A 16,129-nucleotide genomic window follows, 5' to 3' on the forward strand; every position below is an offset into this window, starting at 1 on the left:
ATTTTAGGAATTTGCAGATATTACTTGTTTTATAAATATAAGAAAATAAATGGGAAAAAGTGTCCCATAGGGAACCAGGGGGTACAAGGAAGGAATGGATTGATATCCAGCACTGTGTTTGTTAGTTTAACTTACTCTTGTTTCTCAATAAGAATACAGAGAATGGCCTCAAGTCAACAGGATGCTTTTGCCCTGTTGAAGGAAGGGAAAAAGGATAGAAGAGCCTGTACCAGACTCTTGTCTCCTTAGTTCAGTTCAACAAGTATATACGAGTACCCTATTATTTTCATGTTGCTGTGCTGTAATACTACAGATATTGTATCAGAAATTGATCCTTCTCTTTAAGGAGCTTCTTATTTGTAAGGAGTGATAAGATAATACCCTATGTTAATAGTTACAAGAAAGAGAAACACAATTGTGAACCTTAAGAACAGGTTTTGGGTTCTTTTGTTTTGTTTTTAAAAATATTTTATTCATTTGAGATAGAGTGAGAGAAAGGATGATCAGGGAGCAGAGGGAGAGGGAAAAGCAGATTTCCCTCTGAGCAGGGAGCCTGACTTGGAGCTCAGTCCAGAACCCTGAGACCATGATCTGAGCTGAAGGTGGATGCTTAACCGACTGAGCCACCTGGGCACCCCTAGAAGAATAGATTTACATTCATAGCAGAACTTGGGAATTGGTAGGAGTGGAGGAAGGACCAAAGGAGATGGTATTTGAGCTGGGTCTTAGAGGAGGAATGGGTAGAATTTCAATAGACACAAAAAAGGGAAGGCAGAGTCAGGAAGTGCTGGTTCAAACATATCTAAATTCCACAGTATATGGAAAAGACCTGTCAAATTAGAACCACTGATTTTTAATATATAGGTGAATCTAACTTGATAGATTTATACTACTCTGTGGCATTAGGAAGAAAGTGAAAAAGAGGGTTGTGTTCTTTGCTGCTTGCCTCTGGATGGCCTTGGACATGAACAGGATTTTAGATTTATTTCCAGTTTAAAGGATTAGCTAGTAGTATGATGCTACTCATGTAGTTTAAAGATCATGTAGTTTAAAGACTAGCCTAGCCCCATCTTTCATTTCATTTCATTTCATTTCATTTCATTTCATTTCATTTCATTTCATTTCATTTCATTTCATTTCGAGAGAGATCGTGAGCAAAGAGGGGCAGAGGGAAAGAGAATCCTAACCAGGCTCCATACCCAGTGTGGGGCCCAACATGGGGCTCTCTATCTCAGGATTCTGAGATCATGACCTGATTTGAAATCAAGAGTCGGATTCTTACTGACCAAGACATTCAGGCATTCCTCCCATATTTGTTTTTAATACTTCTACTTATATAAGTTTTGTCACTCTGTGATTGTACAGAGTGCTAGTGGTCCTTTTGTTTTTACAAGTTTGCTATTCATGGTCAGTATGTAAATAGAAAAACTTGCCTTCATTTTGCACAGAATTCATCATGTGTTCTAGTGAATACATTTAAGAGATTTTTGTTACTAATCATGGGAAAGCTCATTTACAAATTTAGCTATACTACGGTGCAAATTTAATTCATTAGCTACCCTTTACTATATAGATATACCTGTTTAATTATTTTATTGATGGGATGAGGCTCATTCATATTCACGTACTTAAGTGCATCTACTATAGCCACTATTATTACTGATATCTGCTAAATGATAGTCATATTCAGTAGGTGAGTTTGTCTGTCTTTAGGCCCACTACTGGTAAAACAAATTTACCGAACAGTTCTACCAAACAGCACACCGAGGCAAATGGCAAACCTCGGCACACTGAGGTTTTTTGTTTATTTAATGAGAGTTACTTAGTCATGGTGTCTCATTTCTTGGAACTCATTTTTTGAAAAATAAACAAAAAAGATATTGTTATTCAAATGATCATTACATAAAACTTTCAGAATTGGACCAGATGTTTGCCTCACAATGTAGACTATATCAAGTTAAGATACTCAAAGGTGAACAAGGCACTATCCAGGCCTACCTGGAGCTGACAGCTTAGCAGGGGAATGAGAAGGTAAAGAAATTACTATAATACACTGGGCAGGAGGTGCCTGGGTGGCTCATTCGGTTAAGTGTCTGCCTTTGGCTCAGGTCGTGATCTCAGGGTCTTAGGATCAAGCCTGCATTGGCCTCCCCACTCAGCAGGGAGTCTGCTTCTCCCTCTCCCTCTACTCCCCCCTCAAATAAAAAAAATAAAATCTTTACAAAAAATACACTGGATAAGTGCTTTGCTTTTGGTGGAAGTGTTCTGAGATTTCAAGGTAGGTAAAATTTTAGTCAATATGTGTTGGTAATGAATCACTGAAATTCCGTTAACAAGGTCTTTGCATTGTTCTTCTAGTGGCTCTAGCCATGGTTGGAGCTGTTGTTGCTGCAAGGATTTGATAGGCTGCATTTCACTTGGTTAGTTAAAAGGAGTCCCCTCCTGGTCTAGGGCGCTGAAAAGGATCTCTCACCTGTGAAGGGGAATTTTGAGTGCCCTGGGGAGCATCAGTGCATTTCTGCCACACCCTGCAGTGCCTGGTTGGGCTCCTGATGCTTAGTGGTTCTTTGCATACCCTAGGTCCAAGTAATAGGAGAGATTTGGGAGTGATTTGATTCTCATCCTTGGTGCGGTTACCATTCTCTGCTACCAGATCTTTTCTCATGAAATGGCCTTAGATCTCAGTTATCCTGCAAGCCAATACATACTTTACCAGTATCCTGCAAGCCAATACATACTTTAATCTAGTGTAGGAGAGGTCACAACTTTGTTAAATTATCTTTTAGGCCATTTGGGGGTGGTGGGACCATAATGTATATTCCATATCATTACAGAAACTTAAATTTGAGTTTACCATAAAATTACCAGTCTATTATAATTAATCTTAAAGCCTGTTCTTTTCTCATGGAGGTAGTGGTAGTTTTTATCTCTGTGTTCCTTTCCATTTGCCCTTTTTCTCTGAAATATGTCATATCACCAATTTCTCTAAACCCAGTTATTATCCCTGAAATTGTCTGTCAAGGAACAAAAAGTTGGCATCACCATTATCTCATAGCATAGAGCCACCTGTCCATCTGTGCCTTTCTGCAGTGGTTTGTGCCAAGTGTGAGACACCTGTGAAGAATAGGAGACTCAACAACTGAAATGCACTATTTGTATTGATCATTGGAGTTGGCTTCCTTATCGTTACACTTAAAAATTTTGTTTGGGGCATGTGTTTCATTATGTAAGATGTTTTGTCACTGTTGTATGTTTAATAAAAACCCATGTCAAAGATATTAAACTACCTTCTTGGATTTATTTGTTTGTTTTGTTTTAAATAGGCTCCACACCCAATATGGGGCTTGAACTCATGACCCTAAGATTAAGAGGCACATGGTCTGCCACCTGAGCCAGCCAGCTGCCCCCTCAGGATATTCTAAAAAGCTAAAGGATCATTGTGCACAGTGGAGTCAAATTTCTGTTTTGCCATAATTTTTATATGTTGAAGATTTTAAAACCTCTAACTATCTCTATGTAAAGTTAATGATACATATTATTTAATATTTTTCTCTCCTAAAGAGAGAAATTCATAAGCAGTTTTTATATCTTAATAAATAGAAGGTGCATGTGTTTTGCTTTCCCATGATACTGGCGAGATAAGGAAAAATGAAATTTAATAATTTAAAAGTATTTAGGAGCAGGAAGTGCAGCACCTAATTCTCCAGGGTAGTCAGCTTTTTAGGGCCAAGTGATTTGTTGATCACCTCTAAAAACTCACAATTTTAAGAATTCCTGACTTCCAAGTATCCTTAACTTGCTAGAGATTAATTTATATAAAGTTATCTGGTAAATTGCTTAGCTGTTACATGTCAAAAGAAGCAGTTTTCTAAAGATAATTAATCTTTATCCTTTCAGTGTTTTGTTTTCTAGCAGATAATGATTTAACAGGCATAATATCCACTGATGAATTTCTTTTTTTTTTTTTTAAATTTTTATTATTTATGATAGTTACAGAGAGAAAGAGAGGCAGAGACACAGGCAGAGGGAGAAGCAGGCTCCATGCACCGGGAGCCCGATGTGGGATTCGATCCCGGGTCTCCAGGATCGGGCCCTGGGCCAAAGGCAGGCGCCAAACCGCTGTGCCACCCAGGGATCCCTCCACTGATGAATTTCAAGCATAATTTCTTTCAGCTATAATAACACATCTGAAAAAAGAAACTTTTCTCATGGTAGCATTCTTGACCTTCCAACCCTTGTAAAACAATCTTAGAACACATAACTGACAGAGTCTTAGTTCCTATTTTATAGCTAGTTTCTTTTCTTGATTAAAATCATGGAATTTTATGGAAAAAAATTCAACAAATCCTGTGACTACTGTCTAAGACACTTGAAAACAAAGCCCAATTAAATTTACTATTGTCTAAAGTTTCTTAAGATTGAGGCACCCAGGTGGCTCAGTTGGTTAAGCATCTGCCTTTGGCTCAGGTCATGATCTGAGAATCCTGGGATAGAGCCCCCAATTCACTTTGGGGCCCCCTGCTCAGGAGAGTCTGATTCACCCTCTCCCCCTGCCCCTGCTTGCGTGCTTTCTCAGTCTCTCTTTCTCTCTCATACTCTTGTCTTGAATAAATAAAAACTTAAAAAAAATTGTTTCATAAAATTTTCTATAACCTTTTATTTTTTAACAATAAAGTCAACATTTTAGAAATTTTGTTCTATTTAGATAGTGATTTGAACATTGATACCAAATAAAGATTCCGAAGAATGGTATCTTCCAACATTATTGTCATTATAGTTAACTTGTTGGTTTTCTAGTTTTAATATGCAAATCCATTTTTTTTTATTTTTATAGGTACTTTTTTTTTTGAAGGTTTATTTATTGATTTGAGGTGAGGGCAGAGGGAGACAGAGAGAGAGAATCCTCAAGCAGACTCCCTGCAGAGCATGGAGCCGGACGTGGGGCTTAATTCCAGGACCCTGAGATCATGACCTGAGGCTGAAATCAAAAGTCAGCTGCTTGACCGACTGAGCCACTGAGATGCCCTTAAAGTTACTTTAATGCATGTTTATTATGCGTATGTTCATTTCTGAAATTTTAACCATTTTGTATTTTGCATCATTTCAGTTGCTAAAATCAGGATTAAGTGATGCTGTGGAGCAATGCTGTACCATAGATACTTCGGTGATGACTAGAAATATCCTAGCTTTGCATTGTGCAGCATGACCTCACTAGCCACATGTGACTATTGCACACTTTCAAATGTAACAAGTGCATTAGGGCACTAAATTTTTTATTTTATTTAAGGTTAGCCTAAGTTGAAATAACCACATGTGACTACTGTAATGGACAATGCAGCTAAAAAAAACCCTCAAGGGCTAGTTTTGGGATTTTAGATTTTCTCTAATTTGGTTGTTTTTTTTTTTTTTTCATTTTTTAAAGTAATCTCTATGCCCAACATGGGCCTTGAACTCACAACCCCAAGATCAAGAGTCATATGCTCCACCAACTGAGCCAGCCAGGCACCCCAGGATTTTAGATTTTCATAGAAGCAGAACAAGGCCATTGTACAAGATTCGCTAGTATGATCAAAGCCATTTGTTTCTGTAGAGTAAGTATCAGCTTTATACTTAAAAACAGGAAAATATGGCAGTATTATTCCTCAAAATTACTGTGGCTACAGGTGACTTTCACTTCTAGAACAACCCTTGAGTTCTCTTTGTTTAGAAAATATAGCTATTCTAGTTTGGGATATTTTGTTTTGTTTTACAGTAGGGACAATTGGCAGAAGAAAAATAAAACTAAGACCTTGGTATGTATTATGCTTTGCATTTTTTTTATGTGTTATCTTCTCAAAGCCTCCCCACCTGTAGGAAAGCTAAGACGTTGAATTGACATTATTCCTAGTTAGGAGGGGAAACTATTTCTCAATTCTTATGGCTGAGGAGGGTGTGTGGAGAGGATGACTTAAAGATTTAGTTGGGAAAAGGCAGTTACAGGATTTGGCAACTGTTGAATGCAGGCTCCTAGGATGAAGAGTCAAAGATAACTTGGCATTAGAGCCAGGGCCACTGGTGCATGCAGTGATTTTACTCAGACAGGAAAGTGAAAAGGGACAGTGGGTTTGATGTGGAAGATTTTTTTTTAAAATATTTTATTTATGAGAGAGAGAGGCACATGAGCAGGGGGAGGGGCAGAGGGAGAGGAAGAAGCAGGACAACCACCCCCCCTCTACCCTCCCACCCCCAACCCACCTGCTGAGCAGGGAACCCCATGCCAGGCCCCATCCCAGGACCCTGAGATCATGACCTGAGCCAAAGGCAGATGCCCCAGAACATTGGTTTTAAACGTGTTGATTTTAAGGTGTAAATATTATAAACAGATGACTTCACAGGCAGCTCAGAATGCCCCAAAGCCAGACCCAAGGGCCAACAAGAGCTCCAAGCTAGATATAAGATTCAGGAGTCAGTTGCCTGCCTTGCTCATTTTCAGTTCACATGTTCTTTTTTTTCCACCACCCCCCCCCCTCCCCCCAGTACAGGGACTATCACACAATTCAGCCAATTTGGTTTTGTGGAAAGAAGGTGTAATCCCTGAAAGAGAATACTCACTTGAGAGGATGAATATATATTTTTTAAGATCTTATTTATCTATTCATGAGAGACACAGAGAGAGTCAGAGATAAACAGAGGGAGAAGCCCGTTCCCCACAAGAAGCCCCATGTGGGACTTGATCCCAGGACTCCAGGATCACACCCTGAGCCAAAGGCTGACGCTCAACCACTGAGCCACCAGGTTGCCCTTAGAATGAATATTAATGAAAGAAATTAAGGGGATGTCCAGGAAAAATGTAAAAGTGGTCAAAGACTAAGTAGGATGGGTGGTCCAATGTTATAGAAGCAACCAAGAGTGGACTTGCACAGCAGACAGATCTGCATGGTGAATCGTGCTAGGAGGCAAGAAAGCTGGTGGTTACGTAAGGAGCATCTCAGCTGGGATCTGAAGTGTGCTTACATAAAAAGCACAGAGTAGTGGTTGCCAAGGGCTGGGGGTTGAGGGGAATGCGGAGTTGTTGTTCAATGGGTATAAAGTTTCAGTTATGCAAGATAAAAAAAAGTCCTAGACATCTGTTGTACAATGTACTTACAGTTAGCAATTCTGTACTGTACGCTTGATTTGTTAAGAGGGTAGATCTCATGTTATGGGTTTTTTACCATAAATTTTTCAAAGGAAAAAAAAAGTTTTTATTTTTCGGGAAACTGTTACATGAGCAGACATTGAGACAAGGATTCTTGGAACTGGCTGATTTTGTTGGTTTGTTTTTCCTGAATTGCCCTTATCCGGACTCACTCTTAATTTCGTTGAGAGCATTTCCGCAATGACGCTAAAATGCTTGATTATGGGATTAGTATGTGTGATCATCAAACTGATAATTCTGTGGAGAAATCATTTATCATTTAAAAAAAAACACTAAAATGCCTAAGATGTGATTTTTTTTTTAAATTGAAGAGTCTAGAACAGTGCCATTTGGTAGAACCTTCTGTGTTAGCAAATGGGAAAGTCTCCACTGTCCTTTATAGTAGCCATGGGTACATGTGACTGCTGAGCACAGGAACAGTGACTAGTGTTAAGTTTTTTAGTAACTAGATGGAAATGAGACCGCCAAGGCAAGCGAGGGTCCAAGAACAGATTTTATTGCAGGCACCCTCGGGCGAGGTTCCACGACTCACGGGGGAAAGAGAGTGAGTCGAGGAAGTCGCGCCAAGACAAGGTGGTAGGGGGTTTACATAACGTTGTAAGGCAGAACGGTTTCCTATTGGTTGGCTCATATGCAAAGGAAGGATTGCAATCCAACCAGTCAGAGTGACCCTCACTGTGCAAAGGAAGGATTGCAATTCGACCAGTCAAAGGTGACTTCCTCCTCTGGGGTTTGAAGGGCATTGGGTTCGGTTGGGGAAGTCCAAAGGAGAGGTGTAAGGGTCTGCTCAAGCTGTCGTCCCAAGTGGAGGTGGTGACAGGAACCTCAGCCATTTTGGCGTATCCGCCATCTTGAGGAGTTTCCCTTCCCACCTGGCCCCAACAACTAGTGATTGAGGAACTGTACTTTTAACTTTATTCAATTTTAATTAATTTAAATGTGATCGATAGCTATCGTACAAGGCAACACAGGTCTAGAGATTCAGATTGTTAATCAAGGGTATGAATGAAGTAGGAACTCATTCCTGGACATTTTGGATTTGAAATGAAAGCTGAGGAAAGGTGTTACAGGGTATTACAGGAGAACGGAACTTCAACTTATGGTTTTAAGATGAATCTTTGGGATATGATGCCGTCCTCTTTCTTTTGGGTTTGACCTAAACTTTCAAAACGTACACCAACAACGTAGTTGGGGGAAAAAAAGAACTTAGAAAGATGAATTCATAGTAGAATTTGTGAGCTGCCTTGATCACTTTTTAAATTTTATTTTTCAAATATATTTGTTTATATTCTTATAACTATATGAAGCAGCTGAAACAATAGTAGAATCCTCACCAAAAAGGTGCTCCTTTTACAGAAGCAGGAAGTAGGCTGATTATTTCAGGAGTGGCACCATTTTAAAAACCTAAGCAAAGAAGGGTACATGATGGCAAAACTTAAAAATGATGTTAGTTTTCAGGGTTGGCTCCATTGGTTAAGTGTCTGACTCTTGGTTTCAACTCAGGTCATGATCTCAGGGTCATGAGATCTTCTCCCCCTGCCCCCCCCACACACACACACACTTATGTGCTATCTCTGTCTCTCTCTCAAATACCTTAAAATCTTTAAAAAGCAATGCTGTTAACTTTTCCCTTCCTTTTAGTGTTTAAGCAGCTCTCTTAAGTCAGGCCACATCATCCTCCCCCCAGGCTATTGCAGTTAACTTCCCACCGGAGATGTTTTTGTTGGTTGGTTGGTGTTAGTCTTCGGCCCAGGGGCTACGTCACTCCCAGAATTATATTATTTAAAAAATTGTTTTCTATAAAAAACTGTATTGACTATATGACACATCTCTACATAAGTTTTACCTCAAATATGTATCATGAAAAGTTCCCATCACATTTTTGGATGTTTTTTTTTTTTCACTTTTAAAAGTGAATGGGGGATCCCTGGGTGGCGCAGCGGTTTAGTGCCTGCCTTTGGCCCAGGGCGCGATCCTGGAGACCCGGGATCGAGTCCCACGTCAGGCTCCCGGTGCATGGAGCCTGTTTCTCCCTCTGCCTATGTCTCTGCCTCTCTCTCTCTCTCTTTCTCTGTGTGTGTGTGACTATCATAAATAAATAAAAATTTACAAAAAAAAAAAAATTTTTAAAAAAGTGAATGGGTTGGGGATCCCTGGGTGGCTCAGCGGTTTAGCGCCTGCCTTTGGCCCAGGGCGTGATCCTGGAGTCCCGGGATCGGGATCGAGTCCCACATCAGGCTCCCGGCATGGAGCCTGCTTCTCCCTCCTCCTGTGTCTGCTTCTCTCTCTCTCTCTCTCTCTCTCTCTCATAAATAAAATAAAAAATAAAAAATCTTTAAAAAAAATAAAATAAAAGTGAATGGGTTAAGTGGGCATTTTCTCAGCTGATGAAAATAAAATTGGTAAAACATTTTTGTTAGCACTTTTGCAGCATGCAACAAGAACTCTAAAGATACTTATGACCTAAAAGGATATCCACATCTAGGATTCTTCCTAAAGAATCTATTCTAAATACTGTAAAACCTGTCCTTTGTACAAAATCTCTTTGTACAAAGATACTCAGCATTATTTATAATAATAAAAACTGGACATAACTTTAATGTTCAATGAAAGAGGAATGACTAAGTGGCAATAGTTAAAATGATGTCTTCCCATATCACCTAGTGTATGTATCTGCTCTGAGGTATGTCAGAGGCCGAATGGTTGGTTGGTTGCATGCATTTCTGCCAGGCTAGTCCTTATTTGTATCCAGCATGTTGTAAATACCCCATGAATTATTGCTGACTAAATGACCAAATGAATGTCGACACAAATGAAATTGAGTTTCTGTTGCTTCTTATCAATTGGTCAAAACGAAGAGAGATATTATGTTCTTTGAAGTACAGCAGCACACTGTTCCATTTGTAATGAAGACGTATTTCAGATTTAAACATCTGTTCCAGAAAATATTTTTGTAGGCAAAATAATAATTTCAAGCATGTAAAGATGTATTCAATTGATAAATGTATCAAATAGTGATTTTTATAAACAAATCATATTATTAATGCATCATTCTTTGTCTCCCAAAGGCCCTTCGTACACCTTCAGTTTTTTGCTCCCTGTATTTTCTCTCCATTTCACGTATATTTTTATAAATATAAATAAAAACCTTCACTTATCTTCCTATTGGCATTTTCCTCCTCAAACCTGTGATAGGTCCTCACAATCAGTTTCTCTTAACTATTTTATTCATTCGAAATGATTCATCATCAAGGAAATTGCTTTTCACATATGACTGCATTAGGCTATATCATATAGAGAGTATTTAAAATTTTGTTTTCTATAACTCACAGAGGTAGCAGAGGAAGAAATCTATTATTTTCTTCTAAATTTTTTTTCTGGGTTAAACTAGATTGTGGTTGATGTAGACAGGAAATGCCGATATTAGAAATTCTAAATTACTCCTTTTTACATAGAGTCTTCTAGTATATTTGACCAGTAGGCTAAAGATGTATGTGTCATCCCTTTATAAATACAACCTAAATGCCTAGTTCTTTCTGACACTTGAGCAGGTTTAGATGATCATTATTCAATATATTTATTCTGATAGAATTCTGAAAATTGATGGAGATTATGTGCCATGCTCATGAGGGCAGGGACCCTTTCTGTTTTGCTTGCCCTGTACCCCCTGAGTCTATCAGAGGTGATCAAGTTCTCAAAAAAAAAAAAAAAGAAAAATCATTGAGTGTGCCCTAGCTGCCTGCGTTTGTCAGTTTGTTTTGTAACTGCTGCTTGTTGAAATAAGGGATTGGAATAACTGTTTTGTGTTTGGTAGGCTCTTTGATTTTAAGGAACAACAAGGATTCCGGTTATCTTCTAGAGAGAGGAGTGAAGGTGGAAAAGAGGAAAAGACATAGGAGAGCCCATGATTAGACTTGACTTCCTCTAGGGACTCCCTAGAAACACTGGTGCTTTTGCCCTTAGAAGCAGTTATCTATTGTTGCCTTTTCTAATGCTGCTTTACTGTGTTCTCTGCCTCTGCCTTCTGAGTGCTATGTTGTTGCTCTTCTCTTTATCAGAGTGCATTGGTTTCATACACCTATAGTAACTCTAGAATCTTTTCCTTTTTTAAAGATTTTATTTATTTATTCACAAGAGACATAGAAAGAGAGAGAGGCAGAGAAATAAGCAGAGGGAGAAGTAGGCTCCCTTAGGGGAGCCTGACGCCATACTCGATCCCAGGACCCTGGGATCACAACCTGAGCCAAAGGCAGACGCTCAACTACTGAGCCACCCAGATGTCCCTAACTCTAGAATCTTAAATGGTCCAGTGAATTACCCTCAGTTGTGTTTGGGCAGAATTTTTGCATCAGGGCACCCATAGGTTGCAGATAAGCTTCTGTGCTGGTTGGTCTAGTCTGCTATGGCCGGAAACAAGGTCATGTGAAGTAGATATTGCCCATTTTGGATAAGGAACCATTTTAGAGTCACTTCCTCGCTTTAGAAGTTTCCTGAGGAGGGCTTGGTGACACCTAAAGCTTAACATACTACTTTCCCAATAGACCTCTGTTCTCATGCTCTTCAGTCTTCCAAGCATTCTTTATAATCTTTGTAAACCATGGCATAGTCTCTGTTTTGTTTTTATTGAAGTATAATTGCCATACATTATGTTAGTTTCAGGTGTACAACACAATGATTCAACATTTGTATACATTGCAGAATTATTACCACCGTAAGTCTAGTTACCATCTGTCACTATGTACACTCACACATTGTTTTGGTCTTGTGATGAGAACTTTTAAGATTTACTTTCTTAGCAACTTTGAAATTTGCTATACGATATTATTGACTGTAGTCACCATGCTGTACATCATAATCCTGTGACTTATCTTATAACTGAAAGTTAGTACCTCTTTAATCCCCTTCACTAGCTTGCCCACCTCTCTACCCTTCTGCCTCTAGCAAACACCAGTCTATTTTCACTATCTAGGAGTTTGGTTTGGTTTTGTGTGTTCATTCGTTTTATCATTTGGATTCCACATGTAAGTGAAATCTACAGTCTTTATCTTTTTCTGTCTAACTTAGGTCACTTAGCATAATATCCTCAAGGTCTGTCCGTGTTGTCACAAATGGAAAGATTTCTATCTTTCTTATGGCTAAGAAGTAATCCATTTTATGTATATAGTATACCATGTTTTCTTTAGCCATTCACCTATTCATGAACACTTAGAATCTATTTCCATATCTTGATTATTATAAATAATGCTGCAATAAACATAGTGTATGTATTTTTTCAAAGTAATGTTTTCCTTTTCTTCAGAAAAATACCCAGAAGTAGAATGGTTAGATCATAGAGTAATTCTATTTTTAATTTTTTGCGGACCCTCCATACCGTCTTTCACAGTGTCTACACCAGTTTGCATCCCTCTAACAATGCATGAGAATTCCTTTCTCTCTACATCCTTGTTAACACTTGTTTCTTGTGTTCTTGAGTTTAGCCATTCTGACAGGTGTGAGGTGATACCTCATTGTGGTTTTGATTTGCATTTCCCTGATGATGAGGGTTGTTGAGTATCTTGTCATGTGTCTCTTGGCCATCTGAACATCTTCTCTGAAAAAAAGTCTATTCAGATCCTCTGCCCATTTTTTTTAATTGAGTTTTTTTTTCTTTTGAGTTATATGAGTTCTTTATATATTTTGGATATTAACCCCTTATCAGGTATCTGATTTGCAAATATCTTCTCTACTGATGCGACATTATAGATATTACACTTAAATGGGGATAACCAAAATATTTTTTAATTAAAAAAATTTAACAAAAAAATTAAAAACTTCAAAAAAAAAAATCTAACACTCAAACATGCCATTAGTGATCTACCACTTAAATAGAGTAGCAAGTAGAACAATAAACATTGCTATATTCTCCATTTCTTACATTAAGTTAACCTCTATTTCTCCAGCTTGTACAGTTTTCTTACTTAAAGCTTCAAAACTTTATATTAGATATGTTTATTCCTATTTTGTTCAGGAAAAAACCCCACAGGTCAGGTCATCATTTTAGGGAGTTGTGTGTAATCCTCTGAATTCAACCTTTCCTGGAGCTTTCAGATTGAGCACTGTTAGTGCACTAGTGTACTATTAGATATGATTTTATTATGGAGATCGAAAGTTTTTAGTCTTGTCAAATATGAGCTAAAAATCTCTGGTGCTGTAGAATATGACTGAGGGAAATGAAATTTGGAAGTGCATTGTGTATCCAGCACTGGAGGAGGAGGTTATTACCCCATTATCTTTTTTTTTTTAAGTTTTTATTTTAATTTCAGTTAATGTGCTAACTGGTTATATAGTGTGTACACACACACACACACAAGTGTTATATTAGTTTCAAGCATACAATATAGTGATTCAGAACTTCGTACATCACATGATGTTCATCACAAGTGCACTCCTTATCCATCACCTATGTCACCCATCCCTCTGCCCACCTCCCCACTGGTAGTCATCAGTTTGTTCTCTCTAGTTAAGAGTCTGTTTCTTTATTTCTCTTTCTGTCTCTCCCATTTTTTTTCCTTTGCATGTTTGCTTTGTTTCTTAAATTCGACGTAGAAGTAAAATCGTAGGGTATCTGTCTTCTCTGAGTGACCTAATTTGCTTAGCATTTTACTATCTAGCTCCATCCATGTTATGGCAAATGGCAAGATTTTCATTATTTTTTGTGGCTAATATTCCATTGTATGTACATACCACATTATCTTGATCCACTTATCAATTGATGGACACTTGGGCTGCTTCTGTATCTTGGCTATTGTGAATAATGCTGCTATAAAAATAGGGGTGCATGTACCCCTTTGGATTAGTGTTCTTGTATTCTTTGGGTAAATACCCACTAGTGCAATTGCTGGATCATAAGATAGTTCTGTTTTTAACTTTTTGAGGAACTTGCCCCATTACCTCATTAGCCCTATGGATTTTTGTTATCTGAGACCTGTCCCTTATTTTGATTTTACATAATTCTGTTTATTTAGTTTGTCTTAGTACCTCAGCAATAAATTTGTACCAATTTAACTTTTCTTAGAAAGTCACCATTAACACAAAACCTTTCTTTTAAAAATAGGATAAAAGAATCCGAGTATCTCAACCTTTGACAAGAGGACCAAGTGCCTTTATTCCAGAGAAGGAAGTAAGTTTATCTGTGTTAAAATATATTACGTGTTACACAAAAAAGTGACTTAATTGTATCAAAGAATATCTCCATTTTTAATATGGAAGTAAACCTATGTTTTGCTCTTGTTCCTTATTTATATGTCAGAACATAGAGATATTTTCTTTTGAACTTCACTTAAAAGTTTGTGTGTTTAATAATCTGCCTTCTTATTTTAGAGTTAGTTGTATTATAAGGCTAGAAAAATGTAAATTTTACCATTTTTGATTTCAAACACAACTTTTCTGAACAAAGCTGCTAATAGTAATAAAGTTCTTTTAAATAAAGTTTAATATCAACTTGAAGGTTTTAGGTTTTTAAATGGCCACTGTTTCATGGTGATTTAATATATTAAGAAACTATATTTTGAAATGAAAAAGGGAGTTTCCCAACTAAACCTATTAAGCAAAACATGCCATGACATCGTTAGTAGTTGTTTGTTTGGTTGATTGGTTCTTAGTCTCTTGGGCAGAATGTCAATGCAATCTGTATAATCTGTACCTTTGGTGAGAGTGGGATGTCAAAACAGTAACTGCAAGAAAGAGAGGTCATAAAATACAATGCAAAAGAAATTCTAATCAGTAGAAGAGTTGTGCCCATTTTGTGGGTGTACATCTTTATGAAAGGTGACAGCAATGTGCGGGATTTCCTTGATTCCTCGATGCCTTTCAGGTATATGCTTTGGTTAAGAGAAGCTTAAGAACCACTAAATTGAGTTTTTCTCTGCTAGAAGGAGTTATTAACTTACTGAATACAATGGTATATACTGATTTCACTATTTACTGTGAAGACATTTATCTTAAAGCACCAGCATTATTCCTGTATTGTTCTGAAAGTAGTCAATAAATGTACAGAGCACCTGCCAGGCATTGTCTTAAAAGAAGGGATGAAGAGAATTCAAAGAATACATGCCAGGTTATGGGCAGAGTCAGTAGTTCATCTTTATTTCACTTTATGAGTGACCTTACCATCTGGATGGAAAGGTGGAAGGAAAAGTAACAGTAATGTTTTGGGAACTCAGTATCTCTAGCTGATCTAGGTGGCCACCAGTCATTAGAGACATGGTTGCATTTGTGCCCATTTCTCCCTACAGCATTGGGGCCACTGTTGGCCGAGAGATTACCTCAGATACATAAAGACTTCCTAAAACACAGTCATTTTCACAGTATATATTTGAAGGTAAGCTGGTTTGCAGGAGCCACCACTGTTTTCAGGACCTCTTGCATCCGTTAACAATCTCTGGCATCAGTTAAACAAAAGAAACTCTGCTGGGGAAAACAAAACAAAACCAACAAATATTCTACATTTAATTACATGTGGTTGATCTGTATCTTATTGTTTTTACCATCACTTGGTCCCTGTAGTTGACAAAATGGGGGGAAATGGGCAAGTGAAAGTGTACTTGGCTTTATAACCAGCTGAACTGAAATTGCTTTTTGACGCCATTGTAATTAACATTTCCTCACAGTTCACACTTTCCAAACATTCTATTTCCTTTGGGATTAGATTTTCCTCAGTCAATAGTGCCTTTGTGTAATTTGTACTTATTTTTCAGAAGAGACTGTGAAGCCAGCCTTAAAGAGTAAACAGAGTTTCTAATAGCAGTATGGATCTTTGGAAAGACCATTAGTCTGGACTTTAGAAAATCTGGATTCTGGACCAGGCTCTGCCATCAACTCGGAGCATGAGCTCGAATTTAATTTTGAATCTGAAATAAGGAATGTATTCTTAAGTCCAGAATTCTAATTCTAAACTATCAATAAATAATGAAC

The 16,129-nt window shown here is 37.9% G+C and overlaps 1 protein-coding gene across 2 annotated transcripts in view; it reads left to right on the top strand.

The window, feature by feature from the left end:
* SESN3 (sestrin 3) overlaps nt 1–16,129 on the top strand; it is a 71,506-nt gene that overhangs the window by 28,388 nt on the left and 26,989 nt on the right. For both annotated transcript variants that reach the window (XM_025419237.3, XM_049098816.1), the window contains exon 2: nt 14,271–14,336. In XM_025419237.3, coding sequence (XP_025275022.1) covers nt 14,271–14,336 — 66 coding nt within the window. The remainder of the gene's footprint in view (nt 1–14,270; nt 14,337–16,129) is intronic.

Source organism: Canis lupus, chromosome 21 (assembly GCF_003254725.2).
Source record: "Canis lupus dingo isolate Sandy chromosome 21, ASM325472v2, whole genome shotgun sequence".
Classification (NCBI taxonomy): Eukaryota; Metazoa; Chordata; class Mammalia; order Carnivora; family Canidae; genus Canis; species Canis lupus.